Consider the following 22,440-nt stretch of genomic DNA (forward strand, 5'->3'; position numbering starts at 1 on the left):
TCATGATGAATGGACTAAAAGTAACGGCCCAAAATGACTTGGAAAAAATTCTGATTCCATTGACTTACATTCAAAGTAAAGTAGGTTTTTTGCTTCTCCTGTAAAGTTACTGTTTTGGAGATACGAGGTTTTCTTCCAACAACAGCGATTTATAAAACCTAAAATGTGCTGTAACTTTTGCACAGACCACATTTTATGTTGATAATTCAGTAATTGTGTATTAAAATGTGCAGGAATGTGTTCTCTGTAGAGGATGTGTAACTTATTTTCACGCAAGCTTAACATACAGTGAATAAACATTACTTTTTTTCACTGAACACAGAATAAGACCTTAATAAACTCCCAATATGTGTTCCATAAAATAAAAAAAGCAACAACAACAGAGAAACATGGTTTAATATAAAAACAGGCCTGAGTTGCAGTCACTGATATGTCACTGATTACTGTTACTGACGCTGTCATCTGGTGACGAGGCAGATCAGGCTGGTTATTGATATGAGCAGAGCCGAGAGGGAGTGTCTGTGAGTCCCTGACTGTACGGGGAGCGGGGGGCAGTGCGTGTACGGTTCCAGACAGGCTGCGTAGGCCAGAGCGTGAGCTATATAGTGCTGCTCCTTCACTCCGTGGAACAGGTGGGCCATGGGGCCTTTAGCGTAAATGGTTACGTCCTCTCCTCCGTGAGTTTCAGTGTCTAATGGAACGGCGGCCTGCTGCATGTACTCCTCATCAACTGCAGAGAGAGAGTACACAGTCAGTACACACAGCTGCTGTGGATCAATTAACCTGATCAAATTTAGGCCCCTCCTCTTTACCACAGCTGCAGTGACCTGGTCATGTTTGGTGTAGGAAGTTTGTTTTTTTGAGTCTGAGTCAAGTCTCGAGTCTCTGTGATGCAAGTCTTAGTTAAGTCTTAAGTCTCTGGGTTGTGAGGCAGAGTTGAGTGTTGAGTCTATGAGTTCAGAGTCTTTGGGATCCAAGTCTGAGTCAAGTTTCAGGTCTGTGAGGTGCGAGTCCGAGTCAGGTTTTGAGTCTCTGGGTTGCAAATTTGAGTCAAGTTTCAAAGCTCTGGTATGTGACTCCATGTCTGAGTCTTAAGTCTCTGAGGTGCGAGTCTGAGTCGATTTTCGACTCTCCAAGGTGCGAGTCTGAGTCAAATCTTGAGTCTCTGAGGAGTCAGGATTTGTGCAAGTTTGAGTTTCAAGTATCTGGAAAACAAGACTCTGTCAAGTCTGAAGTCTCTAAGTTGTGATCTCTGAGCGAGACCGGTTTTGGCCTCTGGAGTGTGAGTCGAGTCTTGACTCTGGGATACAAGTCCAGGTCAAGTGCTGAGTGTTTGAGGTGTCAAGTCCAATTGAGTAGAGTCTTAATTCTCTGGGTTGTGAGGTCTACTCGAGTCTTCAATCTCTCGGATGCAAGTCTGAGTCAAGTCACGAATCTCTAAGATGTGAGTCCAAGACGTGTTTCGAGTCTCTTTGGTAGAAGTTCAAGTGAAGTTTCAAGCCTCCAAGCTGAGTCAGGTTTCGAGTCTCTGAGGTGCAAGTCTGAGTTGTGTTTTGAGTCTTTGAGGTGCGAGTTTGAGTTGAGTCTCGAGTCTCTGAGGTGCAAGTCTTAGTCAAGCCTTGCGTCTCTGCGGTGCGAGTCTGAGTTGAGTCTTGAGTCTTGGAGGTGCAAGTCTCAGTCAAGTCTCGAGTCTCTGAGGTGCAAGTCCGAGTCGAATCTCAAGTCTCTGGGTTGTGAGTCAGAGTTGAGTCTTGAGTCTATGAGGTGTGAGTCAGAGTCAAGTTTCAAGTCTTTGGGAGTTTCTGTGTGAAGTTTGTTTCTTTGAGTCTGAGTCAAGTCTCGAGTCTCAGTGGTGCAAGTCTTAGTCAAGTCTTAAGTCTCTGGGTTGTGAGGCAGAGTTGAGTCTTGAGTCTATGAGTTCAGAGTCTTTGGGATGCAAGTCTGAGTCAAGTTTCAGGTCTGTGAGATGTGAGTCCGAGTCAGGTTTTGAGTCACCACTTTACCCCGATTTTGTGTGAGGGGCGCAGGCTCAGATTTACAGCCTCCCGATTGCGTTTCAGACCAGTCAGAGTTTATCAAACATGCTTGATTTTTTCGATCCAACTCTGAGTGTAATCTAGTGTAAACTGATCAACGACTCAATCTGAATGGATTCCTGCAACAGCCAATGAAAACTGAGAGCGCGAAAGAAGAAAATACAGCAAGTAAACAAAGAAAAAAAGTCTCTCACATGTGGAGTGAAGCTTTTAATTGAGCTGAGTTTAAGGCACAATCGAGTTTATGTACATTTAAAACTCTAAAAATACCAACTGATCACATTTTGAAATCTATGACCGTCACTTAAACGTTGACCTGCTGCTTCTTTACTGTATCAGCGCAAATGGCAGAGAAAACAGCAGCAGCATATGGGCCTCCGAGTAACAGCAGGACGCGAGAGTTCATGTGAGTTCAGTGAGATCCGTTCGGTTCAGCAGCAGATTAAAAGTTGAGTAGTGTGTGATCCCTAATCGTTTAGTGTGGATCCCCAATATTTCAGTCGCCAAAAATAAATCTGCAAAAACCAGTGTGGTACTGTGAGACGCCCAGCCTTTTATAATCTGTTAAAACTAGTCGTGTAGTGAACCCAAGGCTTTAGCTAGATTAGCCTCGTATCCCCAGTGCAAAACATAAAGAGGCATCTAAAGAAGCAAAAGGGGAAACTGTGTATGAGCTATAGCTTTAAATGTCACCTACAGTTGACCTTAACTTTACCCTCAGTAATCATGAGGAAACGTTTTGGCTCTTTTGGATGTCGAGTATAATCCAAGTTCTTCTGTATTTTCCATCAGACTCCTAACTTTAACCTCAGAAACCAAAAGGAAGTCTTGTTTTCATTCTTCCCCACGGGGACCTGCCAAGACCTAATGTTGCTTTATCATCATGGAAAAAAGGGTCCTCAGAAGGAGCAAAGCAGAAGCTCACTCACAGTAGTCCACCGCCGAGACGTTCGCCCTCGTCCCGTTCACGTGTACGTATCCCGGCCCGTTAGCGTACAGGATGCTGGTGAAGGGGAGTCTGTCATCAGCCTTCTTAGGTGCCAAACCTTTAAAAACAAACAAACAAACAAACACAACACTGCATCAAAGTGGAGCTCATTTGCTTTTCCACAACTGACGAACACTAATCTGCACTCCCAAAAAAGACGTGTTAAAAATACATAAAGCAGTATTTTTTATTCAGTTCAGGACAACACGTTTTTCATTTTCACCACTATTTTAAAATGTTATGTGTGTTATATAACACAGGAGTTGTGTTAAGATTTGTAATAAAAATCTAAAAATGTATTAATTAATAAACAGAAAACATACTACTAATAATTACCAATAATTTATATAATTCATTAGCCTAGATGACTGTGTGGATCATATGAACATTATAGAGGCTTTTTAAATGAAACAGTAGAAGCCATATCGCCCCCTACACTTCCTGTAGTGTATTACAGTCTGTCAGAGTGACTGTGTGGATCATATGAACATTATAGAGCTTTTTAAATGAAACAGTAGAAGCCATATCGCCCCCTACACTTCCTGTAGTGTATTACAGTCTGTCAGAGTGACTGTGTGGATCATATGAACATTATAGAGCTTTTTAAATGAAACAGTAGAAGCCATATCGCCCCCTACACTTCCTGTAGTGTATTACAGTCTATCAGAGTGACTGTGTGGATCATATGAACATTATAGAGGCTTTTTAAATGAAACAGTAGAAGCCATATCGCCCCCTACACTTCCTGTAGTGTATTACAGTCTGTCAGAGTGACTGTGTGGATCATATGAACATTATAGAGAATTTTTGAGTGCTTTTGTCAATAATAAACATTGTTGACAACTTTGTCAACTAATGGTACTGAAACACAGAAAGTGTTTTGGGAATGTGGGTCTCACCGAATATGGGGTTCCCCCGGGGTGTGTTCCCACCAAATGTAAAGACATGTGAGTGATCTGCAGTCACCACAGTGAGGGTCTCGGACTCTTTGGTCAGTTCAGATGCTCGCTGGACTGCCCGGTCAAACATCACCGTCTCCGTCAGAGCCAGTTTAGCGATGCCATCATGATGCCCGTGATCAATTCTCCCCCTTACAGCCAAAAAAACAATATATCACGTCATGATTTTGTACAAATTACAATTTGTTACACTTTATTTTGATTGTCCTCTATAGATGATCAGCTAGGGGTGAATCTCTGACCTTTGTTTGATTACAGTTATTAAGGAACTGATTCAGTTCATCATGAAATCTTCCATTTTACCACAACAAATCAAGTTGATATTTCACTGAAATATTTTTGAAATGCACTGAAAGCACAAATCAGAGGAATCATTTACAAAGTAATGGAATATAGTCAGTAAAAACAATACAGACAAGCTGTTTATTTATTTTTACATTAATAATTTGTTTTTATGCTTATGTTAATAGTCTAAGCATTTTTGGTTTGACCACAAATGAGTGCATGGCTTTAATAATTCTGGCGAAACGTTGGTTGTTTTTAACAGTGTTAGGATTGGGATCAGATTAAAGCATTTTGACATTAAACAATTTTAATATTTAACGTTCTTTGTAGTTAAGTAGTATTATGTAGCCTAGAATTGTATCTCTCAGTTTCACTGAACAGAATTCATAACTGTTTATAATTTTTGAGTTTTCATCTATCAGCGTCATCTTACTACAATATTTATCATGAACTGTATACATATATCACATAATTATTAGAAATAACTACCACTGATCTATAGATTACATAAATACATCCATACTCCGAGTTAGCTCTGCACTCTTAAAAATGATGATTTTTCAGGGGTTCTTTAGAACCATGAACACTCAAAAACCCTTTTCATTATTAAATGGTTCTTTCCATCATGAAAAGGTTCTTTAGATTGATGGAGAATGTGCTCTATATAGCACCAAAAAGGGTTCTTCTATTGTTGCGATGTCAAGCTTGTAACAATAGAAGAACCCTTTTTGATGCGATACAGAACCATTTTCAAAAAGGTTCTATATGGAACCATCTACAGCACATTCTCCTTTAACCTGAAGAACACTTTCACCATGCAAAGAACGCTTTAATTATAAAAAAGACTCATTGAGTGTTCATGGTTCCATATAGAACCGTTTTTTTTATTAAAGAACCCTTGAAGAAGCCTCTTTTTTAAGTGTGTGATGGTAAAATGTTTATCTCCATCGGTCATGAAATAGATAGAGAAAAGATAACTTTTTAAGGTGTAATTCACTTGAAGAGACGGAATCTAAAGTTAAAGTTGTTGGAGAGCACAGTGGATTAACATCAACGCCAAAATAAAAAGGAAATATTTAAAACGCAACGAGAATAATTTGAGTTAATGAATATGAAAGGACAAAGCAATCTGGTGAATGATACTCATCTTCTACAAAGAGGAAAAAGCCCTTTGGGTTCTTGCTGAGGATCTGAATGGCCTTCTCGGTCATTTCCACGATGGAGGGGTCACGGCTGCGGTTTCTGAACACCTCAAATCTCATGTCCTTGGGTTCAAACAGACCTACAATTAGAGAGATTTCAGAAACTCCCAAAGCTTATTGTGAAATAGGGAAATAAAAATGTGGACTCATAACACTTTTCATACAAGGGTGGCTTTACATGAAGAAACTCTCATGAAACTTTAGTTGCTTGAGACTAAATTTCATTTGCATAACGTACAGATGTTTGCAACTCACTTGAAACTTGCTTAAAACTCAGCCGTCTCAAATTTGTGATTAATATGAGGAATTTCATGAAACAATCAATCAAAATGCTAATAACGTACCACATGATTGCATAGAATCATATTATTCCAGCTGACCAGAAGGTCGCCAGTTTGATGCCCTGAGCCGACAGTACGTGACTGAAGTGCCCTTGAGCAAGACACCTAACCCTCCACTGCTCCCCGGGCGCTGCAGATAGGGCTGCCCACCGCTCTGGGCAAGTGTGCTCACTGCCCCCTAGTGTGTGTGTGTTCACTAGTGTGTATGTGGTGTTTCACTGCACAGATGGGTCAAAATGCAGAGGTGAAATTTCCCTATAGTGGGACTAATAAGGGCCACTTAATCTAATCTAATCAAACCAAAAGAGAATCTTGAAATACAGTTGGTATTTCTTGGTAACCAGTTAGCTTGAATAGCTAATTAACTAGCCAGCTAATGTCAACATTACAGCTGTTTTGGAGCTGAATATCTAATATCTGATTATGATTTTTCTGACGAGGCTGCAACTGCAATATAACTTGCAACTATTTGCTATAAATTGAGGTCCAGCTTGTTTATTTTGGAAAAGAAGAGCAGCTTTTCTGCACTTTCTGGCTGGAACGCTGAACATACTGCACCACCAGACAGTTGTGGTTTTGTTGTCGTGTACGCATCACATGGGTGTTTCATTGCATCTGATTGGTCTAACAGGCACTTCACAGGCTCTGTGTAACTAAGTTAAACATTCCCACTTAAAACCTACAATGTCGTTGATGACGGAGGCTATGATAAAATTGCAGCTCATGCATTTCGAAAATTACATTCTTTCAAATAACGATTTTGATACAAAAATGATTAATCATTCAACCCTGGTTTGCTTTATCTCCAGTACGTACTCTCCTTAATTGTTTTCTGAAGAGCACAACATCTGACCTTTTGTAAAATAATGCATTTTTCTTTTGGAAAGCTGAAAGTTTTATTCAAAGTCTGTTGTAATGCTATTTTTTGCTAGCGTCTCTATGGAAATCCCTAAATAAAGTTAGCTCCAAGCTAACTGAGGTGTACTTTCACTTTACACTGGTTTTAATACTATTTACAGCAGCTCTACATCAACAAGGACACTTGAAGCTGTTAAGACTCACATGTAACATATTCTTTACTTTGGTTTGCAGTTTTTCAGTGAATTCTGCAGAAAATATTCCGAACTGAACTACATTCTTACTCAGGATATGTTTAGTACAGTTTCAGATTATTTAGTTCATATACATGCTGTCTGTGACTGCAAACAGGAGTTATGTGCATTCCTGCATTCACTGCAGGTTGCACACTCTGGCCTGCTTTTTAGCCCGCTGAATCATCATCTAAGTTATTGATTTTCACCTCTCTTGAAATTAAAATCATAAAAAGACACAAATATGTGAATTAGCACCTGAGAGATGAGCTCATGTAGCCAGAACTGTGCAATATATGAAACATTCTATCTGCTAATCATGCTCACTTGTGGAAAAACTGAATGTGTTGCATGCAAATTATGTTTAACTGCTTTGTCTAACTGTCATGTTGTATGGAAATTGTGATTCATGCAACTTACAACCTGCAACTAGTTGCATGAAAGTTTCAGCATGCAAAGAAAACATATGCTTTCCTGATCTTATCTTATTGTTAGCCTGGACATTGCAAACAAAGATAAGACTGCAGTGGAATGATATTGAGGTGTAAAGGTAAAAATAACATTACCCATCAGACAGTCTGTGGTTTTGACGTCCACCGCGTTGAACTGCTCTTTGTTCCAAACGTACCGAGCGTTCCTGTCCTGAGAAACAGTGGAGTGTCACAGTCACACGCGCTGACAGAGCAGACTCAGAAACTGAACCATGAAAACGCATCTGGAGCTCACTTTACCTTCCGATCACTCAGCCAGACCTCAATGAGGTTCTTCTTGTCCTTGCGGTCTCCTTTTCGTGAGGATGATGACGGGTATTCTGGATCCGGGGTGCCTTTGGGTGTCATATACATCCGGCCACCTCCGAGAATGACCTACCACGGAGAGAAATTTACCACTGTAGTACATTAACCATAGAGGATTAACCATGTTTTGGATAACTATAGTTCAGTGTAGCACCTTGAAATTATTTCAGTAAATTTGTAAAGGGCCCATATTCTACATTTTAATTCATTTCAACACCACTAATTTCAAGCCTAAAACAGGACTGTGCTTTCTCTGTATTGGTCCCAGCAGGTTTTAGAGAGTAACTCAGAGGTAAAGTAATGAGTAGTGAGATTACTTCATTCAAGAAGTTTGTTTTTGCTGATTTCTTGGTCGTTTTTATCATTATTATTATTATTATTATTATTATTATACATATTTAGCATCATTTATTTTCTATATTTTTGTCATATTAATGATTTAGTATTGTTTTTTATTTTATCTTTTTTCCTTATCCTACTCAGTTATTTTATTTATTTATTTTTACCACTATTCTGCTTATTAGTTTTATTTGATTGCTTTGATTTGTTAATCTTATTTGTCCTAAGGCCTGGAGAGGGAGAGGCAAGATAGTAGAGTGCTGTCGTTGTAATTTGTTCCCTCACTGGTTCTAACATCAAGCACTAAAAACCTTCACTCTGTAACACCACTGCACTACAGTACAGTTAATTTCTGCTAGCATTCTATTGGATATGCAGTGTTAAGTTAGCACTAAGCTAACGGTGGTGTACATTACCTTTCCCACATTGGGTAAAACACTGATGGCAGCTCTAGTTTAAACTCTGACATTTGAAGCCTGTAATGTGCTTTACTGTGAATGTTTTAGTGTTTCAGTAAATCCTTCAGTAAATACTTCAACTTGAAGCCTCACTCTGAACACTGGAGGAGGCTTTAGTACAGTACGCTTCACTTTACTTAGAGCGGACAAATACGACTTATGAGCTCTTATAATTTGTCATGAATACTACTTATAATGCAGTATGTTAACAATCCATAATGCATAATAAGCATGGCTATAACATCTAATGCATTTTTATAAATATTTATGGCCATGTTTATGATGCCTTATGAATGCATTATAATGTATTTTGAATGTGTTCATAGGTTCTTGTAGACATAACATTCATAGAAAGTGTTGCCAAAGTATTAGTAACTTGTATGAATTGCTGTGTGAGATCCCACCCCAACACTGTGATTTATGCAGTTTGCAGTTTGTGTGATGCTAATTGGTGGGATATAAGCTTCCATTACTTGTTAGCTACATTAGCTTTGTAGCACCAGTGTAAAACTAAAGAAGCAAACTTCAGACACTGAACACATCTAGGCTGTAAGGCAGGAAATTGTGTACATTTGTTGATTTGTTGATTTTTTGCCCAACTCGCTTTCAGAATACTAATTTAACAGTAAATCAAGCTAAATTTGGAAATGATAGTTCTACTTCCAGAATTAGCGCACTGCTACAAACACTTATATAATAAGTAATCTTTGTTGGAATTTACCTGTTAAGCTTTAAAGGTGTAGTGTGTAAGGTTTAGGGGGCTCTATAAGCAGAAATGGAATATAGTAAACAAAACCATGTTTTCATGAGTGTAAAATCAGCTGTAATGAGCCCTTCATATCTACATAGGGAGCAGCTCCTCTTCCAACAGAGGCTACCGCCGCCATGTTTCTACTGCAGCCTAGAGCAGACAAACCAAACACTGGCTCTAGAGGGCACCTTTCTCGTTTCTATGCTGAAGCGGCAGCTTGAATTTGGTGGCACTGAAGATGTAGAAAGAAGAATCCCTGGTTTCTGGCTGACCGTTTTGTGTTGTGAGAAGTTTGAGAGCCCAAATCTGGCAAATGGAGTATCAGACTTATTATTTAGCACAAAAAAAAGTGAGAGAGGGTGAATCCTCACCATCAGAGAAGTAAAAACATGAAGAAGCAGGACGGAATTAGGACAGGCGACGGTAGAAAACAAAGGTAAACAATGCTGTGGCCTTTCCCAGATGGAAATCACTGATAAGGGACAGATGAGGAGTGATGCCAAAGTCGCATGTTTTCTTCTGGACAGGTAATTTAGCATACTGATCTTCCTTTCGGGCACTGTAGGTTCTACTACACGCTTGGAAAGGGAGGGGTGAGGGAGGGGGATTTAGCTGGGTGCAATCTGTAACCTCACCACTAGATGCCACTAAATCTTACACACTACACCTTTAAAGGAAGGATAAACACTCACGTCGATGTCCGTGTTGGTGACCAGTTGTGTGGAGATATCAGTGCAGCCCTGTCGGCGGGCAGCAGAAGGCAGATCCGCGTCGCTGTACCAGCTACGGCTCACCGAGTGGGCATATGCTGCGGCCGGAGAGGCGTGCTGGACGCGAGTGTTGGTCACTATACCCACAGACTTCCCTACAGACACACATAGGCAAGAAAATTTTGTTTATATCCCACCTTTCATGCACTGTTCTCATCCAAAGTGCTTTACAAATGAGAAAAAATTAAGATAATTACAATTAATTTTCAAAAAGAAGGGAAATAGAAATTAAAAACATGATTAAACGTGCTTAAAACAATAGAATTAAAAGAGAAAATTCTAATTAATCTAATTAAAAATTCACCTGGAATAATAAGGTCAAAAAGAAGGTTCTTTAAGGGTTCTTTTGTACAGGCAGTTTCTATATAGAACCGTGAACACTCACAGAACCATTTTCATGCTTGTATGCTGAATCATTCCTCAAATTGTAGGAGAATATGTTGTATATGGTTCTAGATAGAACTTTTTTGAAAAGCGTTCCAAAAAGGGTTCCTCTATTGTTACAAGCTATATACAGAACCATTAACACATGCTCCATCAGTCTGAAGAACCATTTCACGAAGCAAAGAACCATTTAAGCATGCAATTGGTTCTTTGAGTGTTCATGGTTCTATAGAGAATCATTGTCTTTACTAACGAACCCTTGAAGAACCATCTGCTGCTCTAATAGGATCATTTTCAGGTGGATTTAAAGGTTCTAGTGTCGGGGCTCTTCTAATGCTCTCTGTCCATTGGGTCCATTTAAGAGCAGCATAGTATCTAAACGCTGCTTCTCCATGTTTAGTCTTCACCTTCAGCAGTGCTGACTGACCAGTTCCTAATGATCTGAGAGTTCTGCTTGGCTCATATCGCTGCAGCAGATCAGATAAATACGCTGCTCCTGCACCATTAAGACATTTATAGAGCAGGAACAGCTCCTTAAAATCTATACTGGAACAGACTGGGATCCAGTGTAAGGGTTTAAGAATGGGGGGTCCTTCTTTCATTCAGCTGCATTCTGAATCAGCTGAAGCTGTTCAATTGTCTCCATTTAGGAGACCATTACAGTGATCAATCCTGCTGGAAATAAAGACGTGGATGAGGTTCTCCAGATCTGCTGATGTTTTTAAGGTGATAAAAAGCTGATTTACTAACTGCTTTGACACGACTGATAAAACTGAGATCCATCAGTACACAAAGGTTATGTACTAGTTCTTTAGATTTTAGGGCTCTCGAATCCTGAAAAAGCAGCTAGTCTGTGCCTCTCACTGCTATTCCTGAATAAAATAAACATGGTTTTATCTTTACATACACAGAACTGTGTTCATTTATTTTTGAAGTCTGCATTAGTGATGGCTGCTTCTTTTTAGAATCTGATTAACAAAACCTGGCTGATGTCACACTGTAGTGTTTTATTTTAGACGAACGTCTCCAATAAGAAAGATAGAGTCAAACAAACTTCAGTCCCTATACAAACAGGATGCTCTAAGAAGTTCCACTGAGGTGTTACAAGTTACTTGTTACTTTAAGGGACAATTCAGCCTCCAGAAAAATGAAAGACTCAACCATCGCTACCCGTCTGCTGCAAACATACCTACTCTCCTCCTACAGCAGAGCTGCAGAGTGAAATTTTCTCAGTTGTTTTACTTATTTTTTATTATTAATCTGTTTAATAGTTTTGATAATAAAAGTTATGATTTGTTAACCTTATTTTCTTAGTTTCCCTTTTTTGTCTTATGTAGTTTTAACATTTTTCCTACACTTTTACCATCATAAATCTATTTCCTAGCCCTGAAAGATTTATTTTTATATCAAAATTGCAATTTGAAAGCGTGCTATTTTTATTATTGTTTAGATTATCAACAATGTAATCTTAACATATTTTAAGTGGAGCTGTTAGCTGGATTTGATGGTTTTCTTGGCCAAAAAGGAAACAGAAACAGGCCTTGACTTTATTTTACAGAAATGATTATTAGTGAATTAAATTCAGCACAACTGTGTGAATCTGGCCACAATATCATCCAGTCTGGTGCTGACTGGCACAGCAGGCAGATCCACAGAGTTCCACATTTGTTTCAAGCCTTCAGTTTGTTATTACATGCCATACCCCACTGCACCTGTAACTGTTCTGAAATCTCTAGGCTCTGTACATCACACTGCCTTCATTACCGGTGACCCCTACAGACCCATCATTGTGTACTATATGAAAAGGTTGGCTGGTCATCTCTGTCTGTGCGTCAGGAGACACATTGGCTTCTTTTTATCTGTAAAGCTCTTACTGGCCATCGTACATCACAGAAATGCTCAGTGTAAATAATGCAGTTTATCAGACTCGTCCCAGTGATTGGACCCTTCCAGTGCCGAGAGCTTTTACAGAGCTGGGAAAATCTGCTTTTAGCTACAGTGGACCAACGAACTGGACTTCATTACAGGAAACTCTACAACTTCACTCTCTGGTGTCATTTTTAACTAGGGATTGTCAGACATCCATTTCTTTTATTTCATTAATCTATGTTTTTATTTATTTTATCCTTATCTGCTCTGTTAACTGGTAAGTTACTACATTGTAACTTTTATCGTTTATTGATTTAACAGTTTACTGGTACCTTCTTATCATTAAATTTCACTATTATGTTTTTTTTTATTTAATCATAACATTTGATTTATATTTTTTACTGTACAACTTCTCAATCCCTGATTCCTGCATTACTTGGCTACATGGTAAATGAGGGTCTCCTTCAATGTATTCTGAGGTTAAATAAAGGTTGATTGATTGATTTTTTGAACGTGAAGCTCCAGTTGTGGTTAAAAAGATCAAACTAGGGACAATTAAAAGTATATCTGTCCTATAATGTATGTCATTTTCTACCCGTCCAAAGCTGGAAACAAATGTAAAACAATGTTGTTGTTGGTTTTCTGCAAATTTGGTACTGACAGCAGTCTTTAACTACAAAAGCTGGCATGATGCTTTGTGAAAACGTCAAAACAGACATACAGGTAAGACATAAATGGACCATAAACATGTTTCATGCCCGCTGTAGCAATACGCTTTTACCTATAATATATAATTAGGTGTAAATTTTAAAGTTTGCTGTGTTGTTTTTCTTCATGTTTGTAATCTCAACTGTCTGATGTTGACTTAGATTTATCATCTTCTCTGTTTAGAAGTTGTGCCTGTGGTGAGCTGGACGTGAGCTTTATAGTGAAGGTGCTGCAGTGTTGGTTGTGTTTACGTGAATCCAGCTTTCTGATTGATTGCTGTTGTTCTGTTTCAGGGCAGACGTGTTGGAATGTGTAGGGTGACGACTGCACTGCTGCATTTTGAAATTATATCTATGAAGTTCGCCTGCTCAGTTTGTGTGTGTGTAGAGTTTGGGTGGGTCTGAAAACCCACCAAAACCGGTACCACTCCGGCCCTGACCTCCCGTTAGCACAGAAACACACTGTGACGTAGGATACTTGACAACTTTGAGTCCTACTTTTTTGACTTGTGCGAAAACAGCTCACAAAACACACCTCTCCCATTGAAAACAATAGAAAAAAGGCCCCTCGGTGTGCAAACACGGGGGTCCAGTGTGAAGCCCCTCTGAATGGAGGTAGTCATACTGCACTGAGGCCACTCTCCAGGCACATACAGTCAGTGATGAAGTGACATGTTTGGATTCGATTTAAAGCTTTTGCACTTGTTCAAATATACATTCAGCCACATTCAGGAACTCTGTACTCAGACGGACCTCACACACTGTATGTGCTCAGAGTTATGAAAAATGAAAAATGGACCTGCTGCAGGGCTGGGAGGTCTTGGGCAGGATTTTTAGTTTGTTTAATGTTAATGTAGGAAAATGTTTTGGTTTAGTGATCCGTGTGCGTGCCTATAATTAGAGGATTAAGCTTCCCATGTTTTCCTGTTCCAGCTTCAGGACACTCGCAGCAACAGATCACCACTCTGAAATACTACATAGGAGCACACTGAACATTTTCACTGTTACATCTTCCCTGTCCAAAAAATAAAAAATAATAAATAAATAAATAATTCAGATTTTTATTTTGCTACATCATTTGAACACAGCAACTCTCCTTTACTTTGTGTAAGCATTTCATAGTTACTATTTTGGAGATATGTCAGTTATTTTTGGAGATATTTGGGAGCACAATTTGAAGACATTTTTCAAACTGATTGAACAACATGGCTAAAAATGAGTTTTCTCACTTAAAAGGCCCATGTCATAATTTTTCTTGTATTTTTTTTTCCACTGATGTCCACTTATTACATTGGTTTGGTTTTATGTACCAAAAACAGTCACAATTCACTTCTAGGCTATTTTCCAGCCTCTCTTTATCCATTAGATTGAAACAGTTTTTCTTACTGTGCCTTTAAGACTGATAGATATAAATAAGCTCTGCTCTGATTGGCTCTGCCTCCAGCACAAAAAGCAGCCTGGGGTGAAACACTCCTTTTAACTTCAGTGTGAGTGGGCGGGGCTAAGCTTCTGTAGACTGAACAGTATGTCAATGCAATGTTTTTATGACATCACAAAAACAGTGACATCATAATAGGCTGTTTTGTGGCTTAGTTTCCATATATAAACTGTACAGACAAACTCTTTTATTAAGAAGTGAGTGAAATTAAGTTTTTCATGATAGGGGCACTTTAATTTATTATAATAATCCTTTAAATTCCAGGCTGAAGGCTTTAATATTCACTTTCTAATGAATTATTAGATTATTAACCAGTTTTGTGTAAATGTCCTTTTAAATATCCATTTTTTTTTTTTACATTTTATATTCTTTCCCACCTCTAAAAGCTCCCTCACAGAGAGTTCTTACATGAAATGGTTATGAAATCACTGCCTGATGTCTCAGACACTAAAACATACATGCAGGGCGCTGTGAGGCAAAATAGTCCCCCCAAAAAAGACTTATTATTCCAGATTTTCCACTATTTTTACATCATCAACGTTACATATAAGCTCAGGAGACTCGTGTAGGTTCACTGGTGGTTTTGGATAGTAAATAAAATGTCTATATTTGTGTTGTAGTCATGGCGACCCCTGGTTCCCATCACCACCACTGTAAAGAGATCTGAGTCTCTACAATTAACCATTTCACATAAAGTCTTTCGCTCACAGTACACCTGGATTTTACCAAATAACCAAAAATCGAAATCTGATTGTGAATAAAAGTGTTAAACTTATATGCAATCAAAAAACTTTAATTAGATGCTGTTAGATATTCATCCAAAGTATAAACACAGAAAATTTCACTACTTTAGAGCAATCAGATTTAGTTGTAAGACATAAATCAAATGAATAACAATTAGAATGAATAAAAACATATGAATAGTTTATCATAAAGCAGCTCTGTGCTGATGCTTTGTGTATATTTATCTTCAACTCTCAGCTTCATGATCACCAAAGTTTTTTTAGTATGAAGATCAGATTTTATCTAAATAATGATTTGACAGTTTTATTTTTCAAACTGTTCTTAAAAGCTCATGTTGAAGCAGTTCAGAAACTTGAAAAGGTTTGAGTGCTGATGAGTGCTGACCTCACAAGAAGGGGAGAAAAAGGCAGTGGCCTTAGACTTTATTCCTTAGGTAGAAGTTTATCAGTTTATCTGAAGACCTAAACAGCTTTCTATTTAATCTGTTATCGCAAACTGGCAAAGAAAGTGTGCTTACATGTGTATTAAAAGCTTTTTGAACCGCTAAAATTCCCTAAAAAATGTAACATGCAAATGTTTGAGCACCAGTGAAGTCATGTTAACACATCCTCTACAGAAAACACACTCAAATATGACACATAAACTGTTAAAGGTACCATAACTTTTGCACAGGCCACATTTTTTTAATTTTTTAAGTTAAATTAGTGCATTAAAATGGACAGAAGTGTGTTCTCTGTAGATGACAGAAAATAAACAACAACATGGGCGCCCAAACTTTTGCACAGAGCTGTATCTAAGCATGCAGAGCTGATTAGTGGGCTGAACTCAGGTCAGATGTGCTACTAATCTGTCTGAAAGCCAAGATAATTGTAGTTAAAGCTCATACCGCTCCATATCAGCTGACCGCTTTTGCTCAGTAAATAATAAAATATGAAAATTGCTTTCTGGAATTATTATGTTTATCTCTGATCTACTGAATGGGCTATGCTGTAGATAAAGACCCATAAAGAGTGCTGACCCTGAGCTGGAACACAAACACACAGCAGAAACTGACCCTTGGCTCCCTCGGCTCAGTGTTGTGTAACTCCAGGCGTACCTTGAGCCTTGGCGCGGTGCAGGACGGAGTAGACCTCGTTGCCGAAGGTGGTGTTGCACTCGTAGGCCACAGCGTTCGCGCTCACGCCCACAGTTTTGGAGTTGGCTTTGACCCCGCAGTGATAAGCCGTGGCCGTGCTGGCGCTGTCCGCAACCTGCTTATCCACACTGTAGGTCTGCGCAAAGACACCAAGGCCAGAATGTCAACATTCTACACAAGTATGACCATTTATTCAGGAATACATTCGAAAGTTGGGCTGCAATGACGGAATAACAATGTTTTAAGAGGAAACAAAAGAAATGGCTTTTATTTATTTATGGTTATTATCAGACCATAGAGACAAATAAGAGAAAATGCCCATTACTGTCCATTTACTGTAAAGCAAAATTATATCTGTGTATGAGTGAATAAAGTACAATATGATGATGTAGAGTCCCCCGGTCAAATTACATGTCTTGTTGATTACATAATTGTAAATAAGTTAACACATTTAAATGACATTTTTCTGCAAATTATATTTTAGTAATGGTTATGATGATAATGGTAGTAATGGTGATGATAAAGGTGATTACTGGTGATGATGATAGTGGTGATGGTTGTGATGGTGGTGGTAAGAGACATGATGGTTGTGGTGATGATGTTGATGACGATACCAGTGATGACAGTAATGATTTGATGACAGTGGTATATTTATTGAAGATGATGATGGTGTCGGGGCTAATGATGGTGATGATTATAGTGATGCCAGTGGTGATTGTGGTGATGGAAATGATGATGCTGGTTAAGTGATGGTGGTAGAGATGGTGGTGGTGATGGGGTGATACTGAAGGTGATTGCCGTGAAGATTGGTGATAATTGGTGATAGTGATGATAGTGATGATGGTGATAATGGCAATGGTGGTGATGGTGATTAAGATGATGACGGTGATTATGGTGATGCAGATGTGGTGATGATGGTGATGATTATGATGTAATGATAGAGATGGCGATGGTGGTGATAGTGATGATGGTGATGATGGTGATAATGGCAATGGTGGTGATTGTGATTAAGATGATGATGGTGATGATTATGATGTAATGATAGAGATGGCGATGGTGGTGATAGTGATGATGGTGATGATGGTGATAATGGCAATGGTGGTGATGGTGATTAAGATGATGATGGTGATGATGGTGATGCAGATGTGGTGATGATGGTGATTATGATGTAACGATGGAGATGGCGATGGTGGTGATAGTGATGATGGCGAAGGTGGTGATGTGATGGTGATGATGATCTGAAAGCTGTGAAGATGTTCTGGACGAGTAGATTACAATCAGTTATACATTTATCTAAAACCAGATTGGTTTTATGTTATTGTAAACATTGATTTCAAACGTTTGAATTGCAGTAGATGACAAATGGACAGATTTATTTGGATTATTGTGGATACTGACACCTGAGTCCCCAGTGTAACTACTTAAATATACATTTAAAAACTGTTCTGATAAAAGAGACATTTTTATACTTATACTGCGTACTGTATTAATACCCTTATTTCATTTTTAAGTTTTGGTTGGAAACCAAACAGTTAGAATTTAGACATTTTAGGAAAATTTGCATTACTGTAGAGGTGTTTTTGACATTCATAGCCAAAACTGAAGGCTTAGCTCTAATAGTCATGGTTCAGTCCTGCACAAATGCATGCATCCTCTCTTTCACACCCACATACTTTAACCCCCACATCCAGTATCCATTTGCATTTTGACCAAATGTACACAGAAAGCAGTCATTCATTCCCCTGCAGCAGCATCATTCCCATCTGAATGGCTCTTTGACCTGCAGTCTGCTTTAGACAGTAACTGAAATTTCCTCCTATGATGAAGAAAAACAGGGCAACTCTGCTGAAATCTTCACATTAAAGTGCATTATCTGATGTAGTGAAGTAGAACCTTCAATCGAGACCTAATCGTCCAAAGCAGTCTAGTTTATGGTCCTAAAATCACTCACTCTATAAAGGCCAGTGACAAAGAGGTTTTCCTTGGCTGTGCGTTTATATGAGACTGAGATTAGGGCTTCTTGTAGAAACACATCTGCACACATACTCACTGCACACACAGGTACACTGCCCTTCAAAAGGTTGGAAACACCTGACCTTTCAGAATAGTTTTGATAAGTGAACATGGTTTCTTTGTCAGTTCTGCAATAATTGAACCTATTAAACAAAAATGTCTAGATTTTTTTGTAAAAAATGCAAAACTGAAGGATCAAATTGATGACAAAGCACGGTAATGATAATCGTGATGATGCTGGTTTAAGTAGTGATGGTGATATTGGTAATGGTGATGAAGAAGGTGATGGTGATAGTGATGGTGGTGATGGTGACAATGATGGTGGTGATGGTGACGATATGATGGTAATGATGGTGGTAATGGCTGTGATGGTGGTGGTGTCAGGGATGGTAATGATGATGGTGTTGATAGTGATGATGTGATAGTGGTAAATTTGGTGATGGTGATGGCAATAGTGATTATGATGATGGAGTCGGTAATGATAATGATGGGGATGATGGTGGTGATAGTGATGATACTGGTTATGGTGTTAATGGTGGTGATATGATGGCAATGCTGGTTAAGTGATGGTGATTGTGGTGGAGATGGTGATGATGATGGTAGTGGTCATGGTGGTGATAATGAAGGTAAGTGTAGTGGTAACGATGGTTGTGTTAGTGATGGTGATTTTTGATAATGCTTATGATGATGATGGTAATATGATGGTAATGATGGTGATGATAATAGTGATATTGGTGATGTTGATAGTTGTGATGGTTATAACGGTGGTGGTAAGGGTTGTAATGGTTGTGGTGATGATGGTAATGATAATAACAGTAATGACAGTTATGATGTGATGACTGTGGTAAATTTTGTGAAGATGATGATGGTCATGGTGGTAATAAATCCTGTATTAATGACTGTGATGGTGGTGGTGATGGATTTGGAGGTGATAGAGGTGTTGATGATGGTAGTGGTGGTAATGGTGATGGAGGTGTAAATGCTGATGGAGATTGTGGTAGTGGTAGAGGTGAATGTAGTGAAGGAGATAATGATAAAGTGAGTTTCAGACCTTTGACAGAGCGAGGTAAGGGAAGGTATCCATAGCCAGAACTGTCTCCTCCCCTGACCGGCCCTCCATCTGTCCTCGCAGGATTCGGGCCGCAGACACAGTGGACACTCCCATACCTGCAGGATGGCCAAGAGGTGCAGCACCATGGTCAAAAACCCTGCAGAACTGTGCCATATGCTAAAATCTCATTGAAATGACCTTTAAATATGAGACTGGTTCACCAACCGTTTATATCTATCTTAGCGTTTACATATATCGCGGACTGTTGCACAAGTAGTTCAGTGCAGATTTCCCCTTAAAGTAGATCCAGTAGTGGAGTGAATTTTTACTTTTAAATTGAAATATACTCCCAGAGCGTTAGACGCTACACGCTCTTGATAATAAGTCTAAAAGTCACTTAAATGCAGCAGTGGACTGACCCATTAGTCAACAGGCTCAACAAAATGTTGATTATTAAAAAATATATATATTGTCAGTGCACTGGTCACATCACAAAAGCCTCTATAAAGTCCATATGATCCACACAGTCACTCTGACAGACTGCAATACACTACCGGAAGTGTAGGGGGCGATATGGCTTCTACTGTTTTATTTAAAAAGCTTCTATAATGTTCATATGATCCACACAGTCATTCTGACAGACTGTAATACACTACAGGAAGTGTAGGGGGCGATATGACTTCTACTGTTTCATTTAAAAAGCTCTATAATGTTCATATGATCCACACAGTCACTCTGACAGACTGTAATACACTACAGGAAGTGTAGGGGGCGATATGGCTTCTACTATATCATCGCATCATCAAAGAAGAACTCGCTTGTTGCACAGATGGAACTTTAAGAAGGAGAGGAACTGAAGAAGGCAAAATTTTTATATTAGGTGATTAATCCCTCAAACTGTGGGCTTATTATTCAGTAACTGCTAAGATGTTTTCATGAACAGCTATGAATTTTCAGTATCTATTATAAATAGCACAGGAACCTTTATGAATTACTCAGTAATTACTTCAAATTGTTAAATAAACACTGAATTATTCAGTATCTACTATATATTAATTTAAGCAACTGCTATTAACTTGCAGATTAAATAATGTAATTACTCAGTAACGGCTATGAATGATTAATTTTCTACTGTGAGTGACTGAGTAACCAATATAAACTATTGAGTCTCTACTATCAATGATTCAGTTACTACTATGAATTATTCAGTGACTACTATGAATTATTCAGTAACTACTATGAATTATTCAGCATCTACTATGAAATATTCAATAACTACTATGATTTATTCAGTAAATACTATTAATTATTCAGTACCTACTATGAATTATTCAGTAACTACTATGAATTATTCAGCATCGACTATGAATTAGTCAGTATCTACTATAAATGATTCAGTAACTACTACGAAATATTATGTGTCTACTATCAATTATTACATATCTGCTATGAATTATTATGTATCTGCTTTGTTGTCCACTGATCAGTATTAATAATTAATTACTATAATTGCTTAAGTGAACACTATTCATTATTCATTACTCATTCAGGTATTCAGTATCTACTATGAATTTTTCAGCAGACAAAATTAATTATTCCTACAGTAACTCAGTAATTATTAATCAGTAACTGCTGTAAATTATTCAGTATTTACTGTGAAACTGTTTGTGAGTTTGTGTTTATGAGACCGAGGAATTGTGGTTTGGACCCACAAACAGACTTTAACAGATTAGTTGAATCATAGTTAGTGAGTTAATCTCTAGTTGCAGTAACTTGCTGTGAGTGTAACTCACCATCACCGAGGAACAGAATGATGTTTTTGGCCCGGTGGACACGTGGCTGCAGTTTCAGAGCGTCCTCCAGCGTTCTTCTGGCCTGGTCGTTCCAAAAACTCGGGTCTGCCTCCCATTCAGCTATTAACCAGAACCGCAAGGACAAAAAAAACAGTTTACAGTGTTCTCCAGAAGCAGCAGCAGGCCTGTGGCTGTGAGTCATTTACAGAGGCTCCGGCTCCAACCTGCACCGACACGACCTGAGAGCCTCGCGCTGACAGACAAGCAGCAACACAGACAGTCTGCCTGCAAACCAGCTGAAAACAAGACTTATTCACCCTGAAAAACAACACAGTGCAGCAGCGATCCGTCCCATCCATTTGGCTCAATCAATCAATCAATCAAGCAATCAATAAAAGCTGTTAGGAAGCTTCTGTAATGCGCCCAAAAGACAAAACTGATAAAACATAACTCTGTCAGAGTAAACAAGGACAATACAGTTAAAAAGAGAAAGTCCAGCTGAAAATCTGCACAAAACCTGCTAACGGTCACCTGGATGGTTTAAAGGTGACCTGTTTCCATGCCACAGCGTCCAGTTTATCCCTGAACACCCACACACAGGAGCCCTGAAAACCCGCTGGCGCATTTCACCTGGCTAACTCTGGGACAATATGGTCTCTGTGCTCTCACCGTCCGGCCTGCAGCTGGTCAGGAGCAGAGGGGTCAGCAGGAGCAGAGTGATGCAGGCCAAGAGCATCCTGAGCTTCAGAGTGAGAGAGAAAGAAAGTGAGAGAGAGAGACACACAGAGAGAGAGAGAGTGAGAGAGAGGGCTGAGCGAGCTCAGACTGAGGCAGCAGAGCAGTGTCTCCTCCAGCCTGTAGCTCAGCTTTATAAACCCCAGGCTGAGCTCCAACACAGAGAGACCACACAGCACCAACAACACCTCTCTCTCTCTCTCTCTCTCTCTCCTTTCTCTCTCTCTCTCTCTCTCTCTCTCTGTCTCTCTCCTTTCTCTCTCTTTCTTTCTTCTTTCTCTCTCTCACTCCTTTTCTCTCTCTTTCTTCATTCTCTCTCTCTTCTTTATCTCTCTCTCTCTTTCTTCATTCTCTCTCTCTCATTGTCTCTCTCTCTCTCATTTCTCTCTCTCTTTCTTCATTCTCTCTCTCTCTCTTTCTTCATTCTCTCTCTCTTCTTTCTCTCTCTCTCTCTCTTTCTTCATTCTCTCTCTCTTTCTTCTTTCTTTCTCTCTCTCTCTTTTCTCTCTCCCCATTTCTCTTTCACTTTCCCTATTTCCCTCTTGCTATTACTC

At 39.0% G+C, this 22,440-nt stretch overlaps 1 protein-coding gene across 2 annotated transcripts; it reads right to left on the bottom strand.

The window, feature by feature from the left end:
* Positions 1 to 202: 202 nt before the first annotated feature.
* alpi.1 (alkaline phosphatase, intestinal, tandem duplicate 1) lies at positions 203 to 22,120 on the bottom strand. 2 transcript variants are annotated; one of them, XM_036586579.1, is made up of 11 exons: positions 21,821 to 22,120; positions 21,152 to 21,271; positions 19,359 to 19,474; positions 16,256 to 16,430; positions 9,940 to 10,112; positions 7,634 to 7,768; positions 7,469 to 7,544; positions 5,416 to 5,550; positions 3,924 to 4,115; positions 2,966 to 3,082; positions 203 to 730 (listed from the first exon to the last, which is right to left on the bottom strand). In XM_036586579.1, exons 1-11 carry the CDS (start codon positions 21,885 to 21,887, stop codon positions 459 to 461), a joined length of 1,578 nt encoding a protein of 525 aa, XP_036442472.1. In that variant the 5' UTR covers positions 21,888 to 22,120; the 3' UTR covers positions 203 to 458. The 2 variants fall into 2 exon arrangements, with proteins under 2 accessions (XP_036442472.1, XP_036442471.1); XM_036586578.1 differs by having other exon boundaries at positions 21,152 to 22,002.
* Positions 22,121 to 22,440: the final 320 nt, after the last annotated feature.

This window comes from Colossoma macropomum, unplaced genomic scaffold (assembly GCF_904425465.1).
Source record: "Colossoma macropomum unplaced genomic scaffold, Colossoma_macropomum, whole genome shotgun sequence".
Lineage (NCBI taxonomy): Eukaryota > Metazoa > Chordata > Actinopteri > Characiformes > Serrasalmidae > Colossoma > Colossoma macropomum.